General features: G+C 40.1%; 3 protein-coding genes across 3 annotated transcripts in view; all 3 read right to left on the bottom strand.

Moving 5' to 3' along the window:
* LOC134672576 (SET domain-containing protein SmydA-8-like) overlaps positions 1–2139 on the bottom strand; it is a 69100-nt gene extending 66961 nt beyond the window's left edge. The window contains exon 1 of the mRNA XM_063530520.1: positions 1976–2139. The gene's annotated coding sequence lies outside the window, so the exon portion shown is untranslated. The remainder of the gene's footprint in view (positions 1–1975) is intronic.
* Positions 2140–8841: 6702 nt separating this feature from the next.
* Positions 8842–11904, bottom strand: LOC134672758 (protein aveugle). The gene is made up of 3 exons (XM_063530700.1): positions 11740–11904; positions 11310–11423; positions 8842–10762 (listed from the first exon to the last, which is right to left on the bottom strand). The coding sequence occupies exons 1-3, from the start codon at positions 11776–11778 to the stop codon at positions 10583–10585; spliced, it is 333 nt and encodes a 110-aa protein (XP_063386770.1). The 5' UTR covers positions 11779–11904; the 3' UTR covers positions 8842–10582.
* A 509-nt stretch (positions 11905–12413) lies between these two features.
* Positions 12414–19676, bottom strand: LOC134672575 (organic cation transporter protein-like). The gene is made up of 7 exons (XM_063530519.1): positions 19496–19676; positions 18831–19023; positions 16872–16972; positions 16107–16258; positions 14565–15191; positions 13967–14148; positions 12414–13124 (listed from the first exon to the last, which is right to left on the bottom strand). The coding sequence occupies exons 1-7, from the start codon at positions 19669–19671 to the stop codon at positions 12912–12914; spliced, it is 1644 nt and encodes a 547-aa protein (XP_063386589.1). The 5' UTR covers positions 19672–19676; the 3' UTR covers positions 12414–12911.
* Between the last annotated feature and the right edge of the window lie 417 nt (positions 19677–20093).

The following is a 20093-nucleotide window of genomic DNA, read 5'->3' as shown; positions in this document are numbered from 1 at the left end:
GTGGGGCGTATTCAACTGACAGCTTATACAATATGAGGCCGACGGTTCAATCACTTGCCTCGTGCTGAATTGCAAGCCAAAATAAATAAAATGTGCACACAATATAGAAATAGAATAGAAAAATAGAACATTTATCTGGCAAAACATTGTGCTAAAAACAAAAAATAACAATAGTAGAATGTGAATGCTACATAATGAAAGGTATATAAATACGAGTGTGACTTTATGATATGAGCTAAAAGCGAGTGCAGTGCGAGATCGTTGGACTAGCTAGCGTCTCAAAGCTGTGAGTCGAGATTAGGATCTCGCTTGAGGGTTAACCTTGAGGCGGTGAACTTAATTTTATTTAAATAAAAAAATCGCGATATTGATATTTACAAAATCTTCAACACCCTACTATCATGACCAATCCACTGGAAACATTATAGCGGCACGTTCTATAGTCCGACAAGAACTTTTAGAAAATTTTGAGGGCGCCACTTCCAACGTAACTGTCACATTTTTGTCGGAAAATGCTTACCTAAACATGGCAAAAATTTTGTATGGATTTCTTTTAGTTCCATGTAATTAAATTGTTTCTATTTTATGTTGCACTATAATCATTATCATTAAACATCCAATGATATTCTCCCGTCATTTGTTTCTCGCATGTCATAAATGTCATAATAAACGTTGGCAGGTAGCTTTGCTTCGGTGGAGCGGGGAATATCGATCATTCACCGAAATGATATCTTTGAAGATGTGACAAATCGGAAATGGAGATTAAAGTTCAGTCCAATGCGTTAAAAACGACAAATTTCTTCTAAACAAAACATTTAAATGTAAATTATGTAGTTTTTCAAAGCTATTTATGTTTTATGTTTTTCTTATCGGTACGATAATTATGACACTTAGGATAATTCACTTCCGTTCACCTGGCAACCCTGAATTCTTCAATAAACGTTGTATATATTATTTAGAATCGGATCATTAGGGATTGCGGTTTTCTATTTTGAACGTTATTTGTGTTCAAATAATCGGTTTTATATGAGGCTGTTCTAAAAATAATTTATTATAAGCACTCGGTGTTACAGCTATTGAAATTATCGGTTTTCGTCTCAATCGCACTGAGGGATTTTGTACAAGTTGTAGAATTTAGGGAAACTAAGTTTACGAGTATTGTGATACTTATCATACAAAATCTTCCCCCGAGTTACGAAAACGTAGAAAGTAACATAATTTAAAATAAAAGTACACACTTTTTTGGGGACCGGTTTTGATTTCATATTAGTTCGCCCAGAATTAGGAACACTTCAAACTAACCAATCGTAATGTAGGTAACGAAAAAAAAATCTACAGCAAAAAATAAAAATCTGCCCCAATACGAGTGCGATATCCCCAGTATAGATATCCACTTGATGGTCTGATCTCATCCATAAACTTTGAGTGTGCTATTAAACTAATTTTAGTAAAGTGCATTTAAGTCTGAAATTACAAGCAGATATTATGTAGTTTGTGAGTAGGTTTTGGAAAATTAAATTTTATTTTAATTTTATTGTTAAAAAATAAAGTAGTAAAGGACAAATCTGTTTTTTATGTGTCATACTCGTACTTTTTCTGTTCTTATCGGTATATTAGGTACCTAATTAATATTTTTATTGTTCTTTGTTTTTCCAGTAAGCCTAAATATAATTAACATCAACACGACGAGTCATTTAATGATTTTAATTTAAATAAAAACTTGGAAATTAAGGAAGTTAATTGTTAATTTCAAAATATATTTTATAGACATAAAACATCGGTAAACACCTTTATTCTCAAATCTCATGTCTTTTTATGTTTACGATCAAAATCATTAAAGTCCAGTTTCCGGTCCGTCACATATATAAAGACCATGGCTACATACTAAAACGTGATATTTTTAGGGTCTCTTTTACAATAACAATGAACTTATGAGCTCATTAAGATTTAAAAAAAACTTAGTTATAATACTGACCACAGCATCCGTCCCAAAACATCCATTAATAAAAAAAAATCACAATTCACTTTTCACAAAACGGAACGTCAGATTTCCCGCCGAAATCACAAAAATGGCCGCACGGGCGCGACCGTTTCCCGCCCAGCGCGCCTAACTATGCCGCGGCCGCTTGACACAATAAAATTAAGGGTGTTCTGCCTTTTCGCAGAACTATTTTTGGCGGAATTTCATTTGCCAACCAACATTTCGCCGACGTTTCACTTTGACAACTAACGATTAGCAAATTTTTGTGTGACAACGTTTCAATTGGTAGAATTATTATAAAGCAGATTATTATAACGCCTCTAAACATTTGGGAGACTTATCATTTCTCAAATCTTTCACTTGGTCGAACAACTCTTGGACGAGTAACGTTTCGTTGAAGCTACAGTTCGCTTTTCATACATTAGGCAAGTTACAAATAGGAAAAAGATACATACCAAAAAATCAAAAATGGCCGAGTTGTTCGACTTTTTATAATGTATATTTTAATATTTGAAGCCAGTGGCAGCGAGCGAGCGAAGCGAGCGAGCAAGACCTTCCTGGGCAGAACCGACTTGGATATGGTTAGGTTAGAAGACTAAGGCGGGAGCTTTGCTCCCGCCTTAGTCTTCGAGGTTATTTTTTTTTTCAACAACCTAAAAAACGTAATTACATCACAGCAACTTTCGGGTCAAATATCCCAACTTTCGTGTCAAATATCTCGGCCATTTTTGATTTTAGAGTAAAGTTATTCCTACAAAAGGCCCCCCTTTGGCACAGTCTGACCAAATGAAACAAATGGTAGACAATAAACAACTAAGTGTATATTATGCCAACTAAAACATTCTACGACATGAAAGTTGGCATTTTGAAAATAGGCATTATAAAACACAGACCAAACGTTTAGTTGGTAACTGTGCGGTTGGCAAATAAAAAAAAACCATTTGATAAGTTGGGAAATGAAAATTCGGCGAAATGAAATTCCGCCAAACGTGAGTTGGGAAGTTATAATCGGCCATACCATTTTCGGCGATAAATAAGAGAACCAAAATTAAGCATTCAGATTTGAGGCTGACTCGCCGCGTTTTCGTAATACATACATGTATATAATAACCAAGAAGGATATAAACGGATTGGAGATTTTGTTCAACACAAATATTTCGGAGCACTATACAGGCATTTGTCTAAGTATATAGTGACGTCATTAATTGCTGTCAACCCTTTAAACTATGCCTGTATTATATTGCGCGTCATTGTGAACCTTGTACGAAGATAGATATTGGGCTGCAGCAGCGCGCATCAGTTGACGTTTTTGGCAAACGAAACGATCCTCTAGTTAGACTTCTCTTTCGGTGCACTTTTTTGGCGAATGAAGTAAAACCTCAGTCCAGAGGGCCGTGGTAATAAATTTCTTGATAACCATAGAGATCCGCACCATTTCTTGGAATAATTTGGCTAGCGCAGTTTGCCAAATGTGCTTAATGGCGCGAGGTCCGTTGTATGAGACGTATTTCGTAATGGTGCCAATGATTTGGTTTGTTTTTGGACTGAGTTATGACTGGGACGCTGCATTGCCAAGGTGTTACTAGACGACTAGCTAATTACCGTAGCCCAGCCCAGAGGGGCTAGCTTTGAGACATGAGAAAAGAGAATTTAGCATTTTTGAAAATTCATTACGTATTACTTCTCGAATCCACGCGTACCATCACCCACACTGTTAACTGTACATCGGTGGACCTTATGCCTTTTGTAATTAGGTCCACCGATGTAGTTACGCTACGTCTTACGTAGGCGAACAACGCGCGAACGCGGCGCGGCGCGGCGCGGCGAAAGCGGCCGCCGCCGCGCCGCGCCGCGCCGCGCCGCCTGACATTCGCGTGCAAATCGCGCCGCACCGCGTTCGCAACGAGATCGCTTACGTAGGACACTTCTATGGGAATCAAAGGATTGATTTCGCCGCGCCGCGCCGCGCCGCGTTCGCGCGTTGTTCGCCTACGTAAGACGTAGCGTTAGGAGTGTTGCTGTTTGTACGAATATGAAGTCGCCGCGGGTGACAACTAGTATACCTTGAAGTCGCCCTTCTTGCGGTACTCCTTTGAACCTATACTTCACTGTAACGCAGCCGAGCCGTAACGTTCTCCCACGCGTCCGGTGACTCTGAGGGACTACCGCGATCCACGTTGGACGTGTTACCTCTTTGTCGCACTTGTAAATTCGTTCGTAAGTGTGACAGGGAGCCAACACGTCGAACGTGGTTCGCGGTAGACCCTCTCGGGTGCCAGCCGCAGGCGTGAGGTATAATTTAGATTTCAGTTAAGTATCTAATTAGTGCTCGCCATAAAACAAAACTCAATTAATTAATCTGTTGCATTTAAAAGCTTCTTGGAACGGTTGACGCTTTGAAAGTGGAACGCATTAGTGAGGAGATAAATTTCCGGAGGTACAGTCTTAATTATAATTAAAAGCGTTTGGAAAATTTTAACCCGCCTTCTTTAACATTTCATTTATGTGCGTAGTGGTTAAAAATCGTGGGTTCTAACCTTGATTCTGCTGTGTAGAGCTGAAAAGATCATTCTCGAAAAAAAGACATAAAGATGACTGAAACAGGCCTGTCCAGACGGGGATAATTTGTCGCTAATTTGATTAAATTGTCCGATCAAATCAGGCCGTGCGGACTCAAAAACCCAATTTTGCGTTGCAAGCAAGCCCGATCTTGCGTCGGATAGGACAACAAAATATTGTGGACGTGCATACCTCGACGAGGTGCGGAAGGGTGTGGGCGCGCGTTGACACGCTGGAGATCGCTGGCAATGTCAACTAACTGTTCTGTTTAGATGATGATCTAAGACACGTGTATCTACGTATGTTTTGTTTTTGTGTGCCAACAAACGAGCAGACAAGCCGTCTGATCGGAAGCGGACACCGTCGCCCATGGACATAAGCAACACTTGAGAATCCTGAATACCAGATTATTGAAGAACCCCTTTCTTCTGCACCTAAAAGGTATAAAAACCTCAAGGATGAATCCTGAAGGATGAATTAAGTCGGACGCCTACTGAACAACTCACCGACTAGCACTGTTCATAGAAGAAAATAAAGGTGCCATTCGGATTCAGACTGAACTCAGCATTGTTGCTGCAGTATTACAGCGCGAAATTACGCGTAAAAAATCCGGGCAGCAAACTAACAGTAGTCTACAGTAATGTCGCGCTGCAATACTCGTACTCGTGAAGCAGTGGTGGCCGAGTGGATATGACGTCTGACTTTCAATCCGGAGGTCAGGGGTTCAAATCCTGGCTCTTACCAATGAGTTTTTCGGAACTTATGTACGAAATATCATTTGATATTTACCACTAGCTTTTCGGTGAAGGAAAACATCGTGAGGAAACCTGCATACATCTGCGAAGAAATTCAAAGGTGTATGTGAAGTCCCCAATCCGCAGTGGGCTAGCGTGGGGACTATATAGCCCAAGCCCTCTCGCGCATGAGAGGAGGCCCGTGCTCAGCAGTGGGACGTATATAGGCTGAAATGATGATGATGATGATGAATACTCGTACTGCAGCAGTAGATACCCAATGCTCGCCCTGTAGCCCGGGCTTAAGAATACGGCAACGGTATTCCCTGCCTGTCGCACTGGCGCGTTCATTGGAGTTCCCAGGGCTAAATATAACCGCGAAAATCGAAGTTCGCAAATTGCGGGCATTTTTCTCTGTCACTCTAATTACGCCTTCATTGGAGTAAAAGTGAAAGATCCCCGCAATTTGCGAATTTCAGTTTTGGCGGTAGCACCTCAGAGCCGTCCGAAATACGCCGAGGAGGACAACTGTGGGAGGGTTTTAGTCGGTGAAAGTCCGACATAACCACCGCGCTGTCCCTGCGGTGCGGAGGTAACCACAACGGATTTTTCTCCCAATAAAAAAAGGTACCCAATGCTAGTGTAGCCCTGTAGCCTGAATCCGAATGGTACCTAACCTTATGGCTCCTCTACACGATGGGCCAACGCCGGCCGCTCCAAGGGACGCATTTATGCGTTAGAGGGAGCAAGTGATATTGCTATCTCATTCTACCGCATGGCTGCGTCCCTTAGAGTGGCCGGCGTTGGCCCATCGTGTAGAGGAGCCATTAATAGGGTACCGGCTAACACCGCTGTACATAGAATGTACAGCATCAAAATCTCTACCAGCATAACAGCTCACCAGACTCCATCTATTATCGTTTAATCCGGGCTGTCGTCATTAAGCTCGCTGTCTTTGCGATGTGTACGAAAAATAATAAACAAAGGAGAGTCATTAAAATGGGCTATTTCGGGTCGTCTGGGGCGTAAGTAACGGCCCGTACCAAATGGATGAGGCGCAAGGGACAGGCGATTAGCTAGGGGCGGCCGTGCCGCTCTAATAGCCCGGCATATACAATGGTTGGGAAGAGCGTCACAGGGCAAGAACTCTTTGTACTTACACCAGGCGTGGCTCACTCCGCGATTTCGTCACTTTGCTACAGGTAGCTACAAGTACATCCGTTCCACACCGGTTTTGGTGGCTAGCCACAAGCCGCGCGTGGCGCTGTCGCCACCTAGTGCCCCTAGTGGCCATATCTGTCCTGATCGTAACAGACGCGTTTTGTTAGAGAGTGAGTCTTCTGTACCTAGTACTATTATTTATTCTGTGCTGTGATCAAAAGCGTCACCTACGCCACTGCGCGCATTGGTCACGGCAAGGACATTTTTTAATAGCAATGAAAAAGTCTTTAACTTGCACCAAGCCCGATCTGGCACGACAATGAGATCAATGCATACGGTGTATTTGTGTAGGGAATGTAGGATGAATGTAGGCAGTATGTTACGCGTTTCATACACGCGTTACCGCTGATTTAGCGGCCCAACACGATAAATTAACTATTACAATGTAGATTATTCTGTTTCATGAACTATACATTGTGTCTGACCATGGGGCTTTAATTCCAGGGCTTGATTTTACTCGCTAAACTGAGCTACTTTTACTATGGGACCAACCCTAAAATCGAGGAAAAATTTTTGGCTTTTCCATAGAAAACGTCGACATCAGACAAAATGTATCAAAAAGTAAAAAAAAAATCGGGATTTCGGGGTTGATGCCATAATAAAAGTAGCTCAGTTTAGCGAGTAGAATCGAGCCCATTTAAAGCCCCATGGTCAGTAACATCCTGTATACAGGGTGTTTTTAATAACCTGCAATATTTTACGACGTGTACAGTACCGGTCAAAAGTTTAAGTTCACTCTGTAAATTCGGTTAAATGAAGCTATAACACAATGTACTAATAAAAGTATTTAATAATCTTTTATTACATAATAAATTAAAGGTAATTCTCTAATTTAAAACCACAATTAAATAAAAAAGATCAGTTTTTGCCAACTTTAGACTCTTCAAAATATCCGCCTTTTGCTTTCAATGCTGCCATACACACTTTCGGCATTCGCGTAATTAGTTTTTGCAGTGTTGATGTCGAAATTTTATTCCAACAAATGTATAGGTATTCCCAAAGCTGTTCTTTATTAGTTGGCCGCATTTTTCTCACACTCCTGTCCAATTCATCCCATAACAACTCAATCGGATTGAGGTCGGGCGATTGAGGAGGCCAATCCATATATTTTAATTCTTTTTGGTTCTCTTTGGATGAAATGTAGTTTTTGCACAACTTCGACGTATGCTTGGGATCGTTGTCTTGTTGGAAAACAAAACCTCTGCCTACAATCCGTTTTCCAGATGGAAAAGCGTGACGTTGCAAAATGTTATGATACATTTTCTTATCCATTATGCCATTGACTCTCACGAGATCACCAACTTTATCACCCGCAAAGCATCCCCAGACCATAACTGATCCTCCACCGTGCTTCACTGTTGGCATCACGCATTGCTTTATCATTCGTTCGCCTACTTGTCGTCGAACATATTGACGACGTCTCCCTCCAAAAATTTCAAACTTCGATTCGTCAGAAAATAAAACTTTAGACCACTGTTCAGACGTCCAATTTTTGTGTTTCTGGGCCCATTTCAACCTCTTAACTTTATTCTGACTACGTAACAAGGGTTTTTTGGCAGCAATACGACCTTTTAGACCATAGTTTCGCAGACGCCGTTGCACTACTCGCCGAAACCGATACTCGCTGTTCTCGGGTGGCGTTGAGTTCTTCGCAAATTTCTGGAGCAGTTAGAGTACGTTGGCGTTTGCTCTGCACGCAAATAAATTGGTCTTCGCTTTTAGACGTGACTTTTGGCCTACCTGATCGAGATCGACTGCAATTAAGACCGGTTTTTTGTTTTCGTTTCAAAGTACTCACGACAGCGGTTTGAGAAACCTTCATTTTTTCAGCGATTTTCCGCGTCGTGTAGCCCTCATTTGACAGAGTTACAATAACAGCACGAGTTTCGACACTAAAATCGGCTTTGCGACCCATTTTAAATGATTTCTAACTTCACGAAATCTCATAGGAAATACGGAACAAAAATATTAAATGGATCAAATTTTCCGAATAACATAAAACGATTCCTCCAAGAGGTATTTTTATTGTTATTTGGTAGTCGTGGAAACAATTAAACGTTTGAAATTCAAAACATATTCTATATTTGAACATAATTAAATATGATAACCTTATTTCGCAGAGTGAACTTAAACTTTTGACCGGTACTGTATACCTAACTGTATATGTAGGTCATACTGAGCATTTTTTACCACAAAATCCCAAAACAAAATTGCGGTTTCATACATTTTGGCTGGTCTGATCTCATGTTGATATTTTCTATAGGAAAGTTATTTTTTTTGCGTGACCGAAGTGTGGACGTCAGTAATATTGGGCATTCATCGCATAACTAGAATTAAAAAAATATCTAACAATATTGTCATACATTTATTTACATTAAAGATAATTTTGATTTCTTTTCATATATTGAAATAGATTTCATGTTTTCATATAAATTTCGTTATATACATATTTAAAATACCTATTGTATAGTGTTTAACTGTCTCACAGCTAAAGGAATGGGTAGTTACTTATCTAATGTTTTTATTTTACATTTCAGAAATTCTAGCTAGACAAGTAATATACAAAGTCTGATGTGTGAAATTATACAAAGATATATGATGTGTGAAATGTGTCTCGTGAAATACAAAAATAAGTAAAGTAACATAGAACCCTGTAATATTGGGCCAGCAAAGTGTTTGCATCTCTTATACGAATCACTTAGGGCCGATACAGACAGACTGCAATCTGTGTGGGAACTGCACGCCAACTGCAACGTCGGCGTGCAGCTCCCATACAAGTGGCAGTCGGGTTGCAGTCCATCTGTACCTGTACTTACGAGATTACGATATAGCGAGAGACTGTGCTGCCATCTATACAACTTACGGAAAAATTCAAATTATTTTTCTTGAATCGTACTAACCTCGTAAGGCCCAAGGTCCTACATAAAGTACTTATTCAGTTCGCTGAAATTTAAATCATATTCAATTGGAACAGAGTCGCATTTGTTTTGTTTCATTCAATTCTCAAACAAAACCAAAATCAACTCTATTCCCTGCACTAAAGGTTCAAATTCCTGTGGCGAATTATGGGTTTTTCATTTGTATGGCTGGGCCTTAGGAGGCTAATGCATGATACTTGAATATTTAATGGTTGCTGTTTAACTTATTCATTTTACAGATATGTTTTTGTTTAAGTCTGTATAACACAATGCAGACCAGTAAAGAAACTCTTTCAGACACTTTCATTATATTTGGCTGCCTTACCACAGATGAGCGGAGGTGAGAGACATGCGGGAATCATTACCTATAGCATTAGTCCTTGTCCTTCTGTTCTGTAGGAAAACAAGAAGATTTGAGGAGAATAGTATGGGAATGCCGCCGGGACAGTTACCTGCAGCTCCAACTTTAGGGAACAGGGCTGAATGAACGCGACATGTGATCGACAGCCTGCCTGCTTCCAGCCGGGCGTCCCTACACTACATCTACAACCTATAGCATTTGTTGCCTTTTCCGCTTTGCTGGAATAGGTACCAATACTAATGAGAAGACAACAAATGCTTGATTTGAATCCCACACAACTCCTCTCATCTCTGCTCATATATTCCTCAGTGGAAAGACAGCATTAGAATCTCATTGGCTAAACTTTACACAAGCTGTCCAAAGTGACTTCTGGCAAAAAGTACTTCAGTACGAGTATGTAGATTTTCTAACAAATTCTTTAATATGTATGGCCCTTATATAACCAACATAGTTGTAAACTCCTCCTCTATACAAACCGCAACACTCTTAACTGTCCATTGGTGGACCTTATTACAAAAGGCATAAGGTTCACCGATAGACACTTTAAAAGTGTGGGCCATGGCCGATGGTACATTCGTAAATAATATAACTAGCAGATACATAATCTTAAACCTTTACGGTCAAACAGATCACTTATTTTTATATTCAGATTAAAATATTTGGCCATACAATAGTGTAGAAATAACATACAAAATACAATACTGTACCTAGTATTTTCAATATGGTAGAAATATTTGTCCATAGCATGTCGTATGAGTAGTATAAAGAATACTATAATGTAGGCCAAGTTGACCCACAATCTTCTTTGTCACATATCATAGTCGAAGTAGGAGTGGCGAGCCAAGTCAATGATGTCCACTATGTCGGTCTTTAGTCGGAGTTTGAGGATCTCCCGCCAGATGGTGTCTCGGTGCTCCTTGTTGGTGATGCCCATTCGGAGGAGTGTGGTATCATTGATTCGGATTAATGCTCTGCCCGTTATGTCATGCTGGAAACAAAAAAAATATTTTTTTGAGGGAGTTTTGCAATGTTTGTTTTGCAAGAAGGTTCTTGAAAGAAAAAAGCGTTAAATTTATCCCTTACTTAATAAAATTGGAATTAATTTCTGCTGAGGTTTTCTTGAGGGACTATAGTATAGTCTATAGTTCAGTTTAGTTTTTTGCTTTGGCATTAAGTAAGAACATTTCCAATATAAAATAAATATTGTAGGAAGAAGAAGAAATTAAGTAAGGTTATATTTAAAATTTTATGAGAATTAAGCATAAAGTTTATCAGGAGAACAATGCTCTTTATTTTATATTATGGACATTAGTGTACATCACAGAATGTAATTATGACACATAATGTGATGTTACAACATCTTATCTGAGGAGCATTACTTCTGATTTACAGTGTATTTACAATAATGATTTATTATAAACTGTGTTATAATTTTATTATAAACTGTGTTATACATTATCAATACTAATAAATGATAAATACCTCAAACGGTCAAAAAGACTTTTCGCTAGCTTTAAATAACATAAATTATGTACCTCATGAAACCTTTGCCAATACATATTATAATAGTCACTGCAGTGTCTGCTCAACCATTTCTGCACATCCGCTTCGGTCCATAGATACACAGCTTTGGGGCGAGTAGCCCGCGTCTAAAACATACGAAAATGATATTTGATAAATAAGGACACATTTTTTTCAACGCGCGTTAAAAAAGCGCTTGAATCTGTCCGCACTCTAAATTCGATTAAACGACCAAGACTTAAAGTAGAAAATCCAACAACGCTTAATAAAAAGCGCCACCGCCATCGCGTGAATAAATACACATGTATCCATTTGTGCCATTCGAACGCTTTTTTAACGCGCGTTGATAAAGCTGTCGTGCGAATGGGGGCTCAAACATACGAAAATGTTACTTGATAAATAATATTGAGGTTAAACAATAAAAATAAACCATTGACACTTTACCTTCGGCTTGTTGGAGTTTGCATTCGTTTCTTCCACCATGTTTTAGATAATTTCGTGACGAATTACTTAAAATCTTTACGGCATAGTATTTTAGCTCTATTTATCAATAAAACCTACACAAATATACAAATTTTACAATAAAATTATTCAACTAATTACTAACATAACATGACACTCGTGACGTTTGACGTGACAATGTCAAGAAGTGACAATGACAGGACTGAGGGGAGCTCATAATGCGCAGCCAAAGTAATGCTTGTCCCGACTCTTCTCTTTCCGAACAGACTTTACTACATGTACCTAATATTATAGTCTGGCAAACCAATTTAGACCAATGTACGCGTATTATTGCTATTATTGGACCGAGCGTTATCGACGTTATCGTCCTTAACGGCCCGGCCACTCAATGGCGCGGCGGCGTCAGCGGCAAGCGGCGGCCATAGGTTAGAGCGAGACACAGCGATCGGACATTTCGTTCTTACCTATGGTTGCCGCCGCCGCCAGTCACGCAAAGTCGTGGCCGGGGAGTTAAAGTCTATCCAGACGGGATTGTAGTTTAATTTTCAGTAACCTTCTTGCTGTTTGAACAAGAAGTTTGAATCTTGATGTTATCTAGTATTAATTTCTTACTGAACTTTCAGTGTGAGGGACACATTAAATCAAACGAATTAATACTAGTGAGAAACATTTATTTTGTCTTATATTCCTATATAATAAAACTTACTCTAAGCAGTTAATTGAGCAAGTTTGAAAATTTGCATGATAGATGATATAGATGATGATGATAGAAGACTTCAGAGCAGGCTGACTTGGCTGTAAGTAGGTATAGGTACCAGCCGGTTCCAAATTCCAAAGGCCTTAATTCAGAAAAAGTACACCAACAGTTGCCAAATCTGGGCTATATATAACCGCGAAAATAGAAGTTCGCAAATTGCGGGCATTTTTCTCTGTCACTCTAATTACACCTTCATTGGAGTAAAAGAGAAAGATCCCCGCAATTTGCGAATTTTGGTTTTCGCGGTAGCCCCTCTGGGCCCAATCCGCTTAGGTAGTTATTCAATGTGCTTCGGCAAGAACAATTTAGTTGCATGAAGTAATTAATATCTACGATTTTGTTTTTGGTAGAACTTTCACATCAGTCGGTAGATAACTCTAGAAGGAATCCAAGGGGCTCAAAGGCTTGTTACAGCAGTATCCTCAAACCCTGGGTTCTCGCTACCTAGTCCTTTCTTCTCTCGTTTTGCTTGTTTGACGCTAATCTCAACTTGGTCAACGGTGTCCATCAGCGGCAGATTGCGGGTTTCCGGGGTGAAAAGTAGGCAGATTCCGGACAGGACAGCTGAAGCGCCGAAAAAGCAGGCTGGTAGCGCGGGGTGTATAGGTGTCTGTAAAAAAAATGATTAGGTTGAGCAAATGAGCAACAGAGCAACATCTATTGTTGCCTACGTCCGAACTTCATATTATATTTTAGTCCTCATTCCTCAATTTGCATTGGCGTCGTATCGTTGCTCGGGTCAGGAATATGGTTCCATTCGTGTCCCTAAGATACATTGTTAAGGGTTAATACACTGCACTATTTGTAAGTTTAATTGTGTTTCATAGCTCTACTGAGTTCCGATAATCAATTAACCAATCCGCTTCATTGCTTTTTTTTTATCTACGTATTTTTTCATTGCTGTTGGTGTAAACAGACTCCTTGAGTCTGATGGTATGATCATGGTGACATCACCTACTAGACTACAGAGTAGGCTACAGAATAAATCTTTCGCTCTTCTTGGAAAGTTTGCAAACGGTGTTATTTCAGCAATCGAGCAGATGAGCCGCCTGGTGGACAGCGGTCCGTGGCTGGACATAAGCTGCTGTAATTGCAACTGCAAACCTTGAGAATCTTGAAGAACTCCATGTCACAGCGCATAGGAAAATATGTACCTCAGAAGTTAACTTTGGTGTGTCTGGGTATGACCAACATCCGGGGGGCGTCGCGGATAGAATGCCGCAAGCGATCCCACGCCGCTCCCCTGATGGCATAGAGGGTGACGCCGCAGATGTTAGTGGGTATTTTTATCTACGTGGGTATTCTCCACCTCTCCCTCTGGCTAGCAGAGGATGTCACGGGAGGAGCGACTACCACATACCACCCTCCAATGGGTTTTCCCAGCCCGAGGGTGAGAAGCGTAAATGCATTAATCTGCGTCAAAAAAAAAGGGTATGACCAACATTAACTTACCAAGATAGGCGTGATAGGTGCCAGCATCCCTCCAATCCTGGACATGAACGAGCACAGCCCCATCAGGGTGCCACGGGCGCTGGTCGGGAACAGCTCCATGGTGTAGGTGATGGCACCCGTGAAGCAGGCGGCAATGAACATCTTACCCAGCAGGAACAGGGTTATCTTGGCCCAGACAGCGTCTAGAAATACAGTTTACGATTATTTTAACAGGAATACATATAGGAAATTGTCATCATCATCATCATCATCATCATACATACATATACATATAGGAAATTGTAAGTATAATAAATTATGCATTGTCAAGAATTGTCAAAAGCTACAGTCAGACTGCCAAGTGGTACGCCAAGTCCCTACTTATAGAGCTTATAGGGTTTGTATGCATTCTTATTGGCAAGTTTGTGCGGAGTTAGCGTGGTCAGAGTTAAGCGATTTTGCCTTTGTTTGCTAGTTTTTTGTGCAGAAAAAGAGTTCATTATCTAGAAGGATTTATAGCAATCGCTCGCGATAATAAGTAACAAAGAGCATGAGGCTTACGTGATGTCTACCACCGTATGTGGTCGTTATATAATTCAACATCATAAATTATACTAACCTTCAGGCACGCACGCAGAACCGATGCATAGCGCGCCACATAAAATATACCCATACAACAACGGCAACCGCCTCCCACACTTATTCATCAGCACCAGCGCCACCAACTCCCCGGGAAACGACATGACCGTCGCCAGCAAGAAGTTCGTATACTTATCCCCAGGCAGCCATACAGAGTTCACCATCAGCCCATAGTACACAAACGACGCCGTGAATCTACACACCATCAAAACTAGTAACCTCTTCCATATCTCTTTAGACGTGAACACCCTTTTCCAAGATTCCTTCTTTTCATACGACCCTAAGTTAAACTTATTCTTTAGCTTTGCCTCGTCTATATTGATAAAGTCGTGGCGGTCTATGTTCAGCTTGTTCGTATCAGCTATTACTAGTAAGGTTTCTTTGGCTTGTTCGATTTTGTTATTTAAAATCTGCCATCGCGGGCTCTCTTTAATGAGGAAGGTGTAAGAGAGGAAGAGGATGGGCGGGCTGCAGATGATCCGAATGAGGGTCTTCCAGTAGGAGCTGACCATGGCGATGCAGGCGAATATGACTTCGCCGACATAAATGGCGTAGGCGAAGATCACGCCAGCTAAGACTCTGTGGTCTTTGCCGCTGCTTTCTATCACTGAAAGCAAAATTAAAAGTTATTACTTCTTGTCCATAATCAGCTTGAATTATTGATCATGATATCAGATGTCGAATGGAACAAAAAGAAGCAAAATGATGAAAAGTGCCTATTTATCAATTTGTTTATTTTATAAACATTTTTTTTAAGAAAGCGTTATTGCATAAATAAAATGACTCTCTAGCAGCTGTCTTTCTCCTTTCGACATCCGATATCGGAACGGACAACGTGAAAACGCTCTAAGTACCGAATCGAAGTAATTCCTTAAACTATATTAACAGTAATTACACAAATTACATTAGGTAGGTATTATACAAATACTGCTATAAGTAGTTCTAGCCTAGAAAATAATTATAATTCTATTTACATAGGTAAACATAATCTCATTGTTTATACGTTGATAAATGGTTAAATCACTGTAATCAAGAGACTGTGGTAATATTTGTTTTTTCTATGAGATGCTGAGATTATTACTATTTTAAGACTTCTTCCTTGTTCATGTTGTTTATTAAACAACATGGTATTCTGCTTCTAAAAGTTACAAGTGTAGGTAGATGGTAAATTTTTGTAGTAGTTACTTATCTGGCTCGAAAACCTATTTTTCACTACAATGGCCTTTCACATTTTACCCCACCACACATAACATCTAACTAGTAATATCAGCTAATCCCTATAAGTAGCTACTCGTATTAGAAAATTAGTTCTAACTTCTGCTAAAAATGAATTCCACACTTCCGCTAAGAAACATTAAAACAATGAAAAATATGAGTACCTATTGCTTAAAAAGGAACGAGCATACATGATGTTTCTACTGTATATGGCTCGAAGGACCGCCACTTTTGAGCATGCAGTCTTCCAATTCTTGATGAAGTCCTAAATAAACTACTGGCATAAGTATGAAAATAAGAAACGTACTGATAACCATGGCGGCAGAATACGTCCCGCCCGTGATGGCAGCTTCGAGGAACTCGATGATGATGTATTGGTAGTAGGCGGTCACGAAGGTCTTCAGGTGGCCGAGGATGCCGCCGATGGAGCAGATCACCAGCGTTGGCTTGCGGCCGAACCTGAAGCCAGAATGGATTGTTTGCAGTGGTAAGTTATTAGCAGACATCGTAACTTTTACAGCATTTTTGGTGCAGCGGAGTGTTGTTAACGGAATTGGTGTAGATAATTCCAACTGAAATGGTAAATTAAGGTTAATATTAACGTAACTAATGCTAATTAATCATTAGAGTTGAAATTGTTTATACCGATTCCGTTAACACCACTCCACTGCACCAAAAATGCTGTAAAAGTTACGATGTTTGCTTATTAGATAGAATTAAATGTTAATGTATTTACCCTTTTTTATTGTTGGGCGTACCACAATAGTACAATTTATAGATTATATTAGATATAATTTGTCAAAAAACGGATAAACCAAAATTTATTGCACAAAAATGTGTGCTGATATTATGTTCAGTAGGTACCTACTTAATTGAACTCTACTATAATATTTTCATTTTCTAATAACTTGGGTACGTATGTATAGTATGTCTCCGTACCGTAAAATGTGGTTACTTTGCTGTCATCTCATTATAATGACTGTGTTATAATTTAGCTTTGCTGTCACCGTACTCAAGTTATGTGAAAATTATTGTAAAATTGATTGTGTAACAATTAAATTCATTTTCTTACTTGTCAGACAACCATCCAGAGATAGTCATGGATAACACCATGCCCGCGCTGTGCACCGTTCCGACGAGGTTGGACTTCCACGGCTGGCATGCCAGGTCTAGCTAAAACACCATGTAAAGACCTTGAGTATTTCGAACTAGCATCACTACACCTTATAAGATAAAGTACCCCGCTGCGTCTAACTGTTTGTGTGTTTGTATGTTCGCGATAAACTCAAAAAATGTGACGTTCCACGGAAAAGGTACCTTATGCCGGCCGGCGCTTACGTTGCAGCCGTTAGTGCCGCAATAATATTGGAGCGGCGTTAATAATAGCGTAAGCGCCAACCGCCATAAGGTACCTTTATCCGTGGGACGTCACAAATAACGAACGAATTTTCATGCGGTTTTCACCTATCAATAGAGTGATTCTTGATGAAGGTTTCGGTGTATAATTTGATAAGGTTTTGTGTAACCCGCGCGAAGCCGGGGCGGGTCGCTAGTATTAACATGTGGTAACATAACACGCAGATTAGAAAACTTTAGAACCTACGTAGACTGCATCTTGAGTTGGTTTAGAAAAAAAGGGAATGCAATATCGGTATCCTCAGTGAGGTAACCTCACACAGTTCCATAGGGTTGGTCTTGTGTTGGCCGACTATAGTCCAAAATCTGCCAACTACGGTCCAAAACGAACTCGATGTTCTTGCTTTAGATGTAACTATATATGTATTAACATAGTTTCATAAATAACGGAAAACGTCCGTAAAATACTAAAAATAACATTGGTACCTATTGGTACTTAACTAAGAGTCGAACTGGCCCATAGTTGTAGTACTAGACTATAGTAGGGTGGTTTTATGGTACTTGCCCAATTACCTAAAACAGTTTATTTACCGCCTTCACACCAAAGGGGTCATAAGCAATTAAATTTAAGGTACTTCCGCAAATATATCACATCTAGTAACGTCACAAACAGATTGCCTCCGGGGTATTTCCCTGTCATCGAAATAATCTTACAAATATGTATATGATTATTTTTACCGACATACCTACTCCTAGCGGCGTAGCACGGTCGCGTTTTTATCCCTTGTCACCATATCTGTCACGTTCTAACAAGTATGTAAGTGCGGAAGGGACGCGCATAGTGATAGTCGATAAAAATGGAACCGTGCTGCGCCCGCTAGTGTAAATATTTGATAGTAGGATAGGTATTCTAAATTCTAATACGAGTTAGCAATGTTTGGTCACAGATTATGTGTCCCATTCCATATAGATCTTGTTATCACTTATCAGTTATCACGCGAGGTGAACGGAGATGAATTAACGTGTAGTTGTGATGTGTATGATCTCATTTATTTTATGATTGTCATTTATATTCGTAAACAGTGGCGTATTATAAGTACAATCAATAAATATTCGTAACTTGTGTGAAATGATTAGATTTTGGGAATGTAGGTAGTGGAATATTTCAAATTCTAGAATATGTCATCGTGAATGCTAAACAAAATGGGTATTGGAATAACAGAAAAAAATTGTTCGGTTCTTAAAATAATTGATAAAATAGCCTCCATAGAAGGAAATTTTCCATTAGAAATTACATAATTGGAAACATTTATTAATTAATACTTCTAATTATTACTACATTATTAGAATTAAGGGCAAGGTATAAATCATGATGATGATTGCCATTGACACACATACGCATTTTTCAGTAAAGTTACTTGTAGCCATCGCATTTTTAGGCGTCGAGGACATCTAATTACCCACATCGAATACTGTGTTGTTGCAAACGAGCTGCCTGATGAGAAGCGGTCATCGTCCATAGACAAAGCAACGTTAAAAGTCCTCGAGGGAATCAGGAGGTAGGTATATGATGGCTTCACATTTTACGTGTTCTAGGGAGAAACAAGCAAGATGACGGCTTGTTAGTGTGCCATGTATCTAAGATTGGGGAAATTTTGGACAGATAGACACCCACCTCAGCCACCACTGTGTTGTTGCTCTCATACACCCAAGAACTGCATTTCTCCACAGCGCCAGTGAAGCTGGTGTTGGAACAGGTTCCATTCCAATGATCTTCCAGGACAGGTCGTGAGCATCTATCTACGGAGCCAGGCCACCAGGGTTGAGAGTATTCTGGCTGGTTGCCGTCGCATTCTGGGATGCGACATCTGGAAAAAGATTATTAACAATATGATATAAAATCATTTGACCCCTTGACTAGAGGAGAAATCAGATCAAATCATTTAAATACAATCTTAAAGCCGCCGCTGCTGCCGCATGCACCCGGATAGGTGGGGTAGTAATAGCCACCAAGTGGATGCCGCAAAAGGAGAGCGGACGTGGCAAGCCCAGAAGGAGATGGCGGGACGACTTAGGCGCCTTCATCAGTTGGCCGGAAAAGAAAAGCGGGAGTTGTGGAGATCAAAGGCAGAGACCTTTGCCCAGCAGCGGATAGGAAGGCTAGTATAGCCACCAAGTGGATGCCGCAAGAGAAGCGCTGACGTGGCAGGCCCAGACGGAGATGGCGGGACGACTTAGACGCCTTCATCAGTTGGCCGGAAAAAGTTCAACATCGGGAGTTGAGGAGACCCAAGGAAGTTTGCCCAGCAATGGGACACCGAAAAATAGATTAGTACTTGCCTGTAGTTGACATCCCCGACAGCGAACACATAGTTAATATTAATCATGGTGACGAATATGGCGGGGAGACAGCAGTACAGGAACTGCATCTTCTGGAACCTCCCGAAGAACTCCGTCACCTCTGAGATGTCGTACACCTTATTCTTCTCGGCTGCTTTGTCCTTCTTTGTCCCCATTTTGTTTTATTTTAACTGTAACAATTTTTTCACATTTATTTTTTGGATTTTTGGTTCAATTCTTGTTACCTACTCTTTGTCATTCTTCCATAATTTCTATACGGGGGTAGAAATTTTGTTATCTAAGGGGGGGGGGGGGGCTTAGATAACAACTAAATGCCTCTTCCCCCCCTCCTTTCGGCCATCGGCCAAATGAACTTACTTGGGTAGGTACTTAGGTTAGTAAAGTTTTATATAAAGTGTTAATACTGATATCTATTATAGGTTTGAGTGTACCTACGTGTATGTAAATGATTTTTTATTTTTAGGATCAAACAACGTAGTATCAAAAAAAACTATAATGTATTTGCATAAAATATTAACAACTTCGTTATTGGACATCTGTATGAATGGAAAGATGATAAAGTGATTCTTCGAATATC

The sequence above is a fragment of the Cydia fagiglandana genome, chromosome 17, assembly GCF_963556715.1.
Source record: "Cydia fagiglandana chromosome 17, ilCydFagi1.1, whole genome shotgun sequence".
Classification (NCBI taxonomy): Eukaryota; Metazoa; Arthropoda; class Insecta; order Lepidoptera; family Tortricidae; genus Cydia; species Cydia fagiglandana.
Note: the sequence above shows the minus strand (reverse complement) of the source record. Positions and strands in the feature narration are given on the sequence as shown.

Bases quoted from the DNA above. Each gene is read 5' to 3' on its own strand.
- LOC134672758 (XM_063530700.1), bottom strand. From the start codon at position 11,778: ATGGTGGAAGAAACGAATGCAAACTCCAACAAGCCGAAG. The intron at 11,424-11,739 runs GTAAAGTGTCAA...CGTATGTTTTAG, and splicing joins CAAACTCCAACAAGCCGAAG to ACGCGGGCTACTCGCCCCAA. The intron at 10,763-11,309 runs GTACATAATTTA...TTTTGTTTCCAG, and splicing joins ATTGGCAAAGGTTTCATGAG to CATGACATAACGGGCAGAGC.
- LOC134672575 (XM_063530519.1), bottom strand. From the start codon at position 19,671: ATGGGGACAAAGAAGGACAAAGCAGCCGAGAAGAATAAGGTGTACGAC. The intron at 19,024-19,495 runs GCAAGTACTAAT...ATCTTTTTCCAG, and splicing joins GTCGGGGATGTCAACTACAG to ATGTCGCATCCCAGAATGCG. The intron at 16,973-18,830 runs GTGGGTGTCTAT...ATGGTGTTTTAG, and splicing joins ACAACACAGTGGTGGCTGAG to CTAGACCTGGCATGCCAGCC.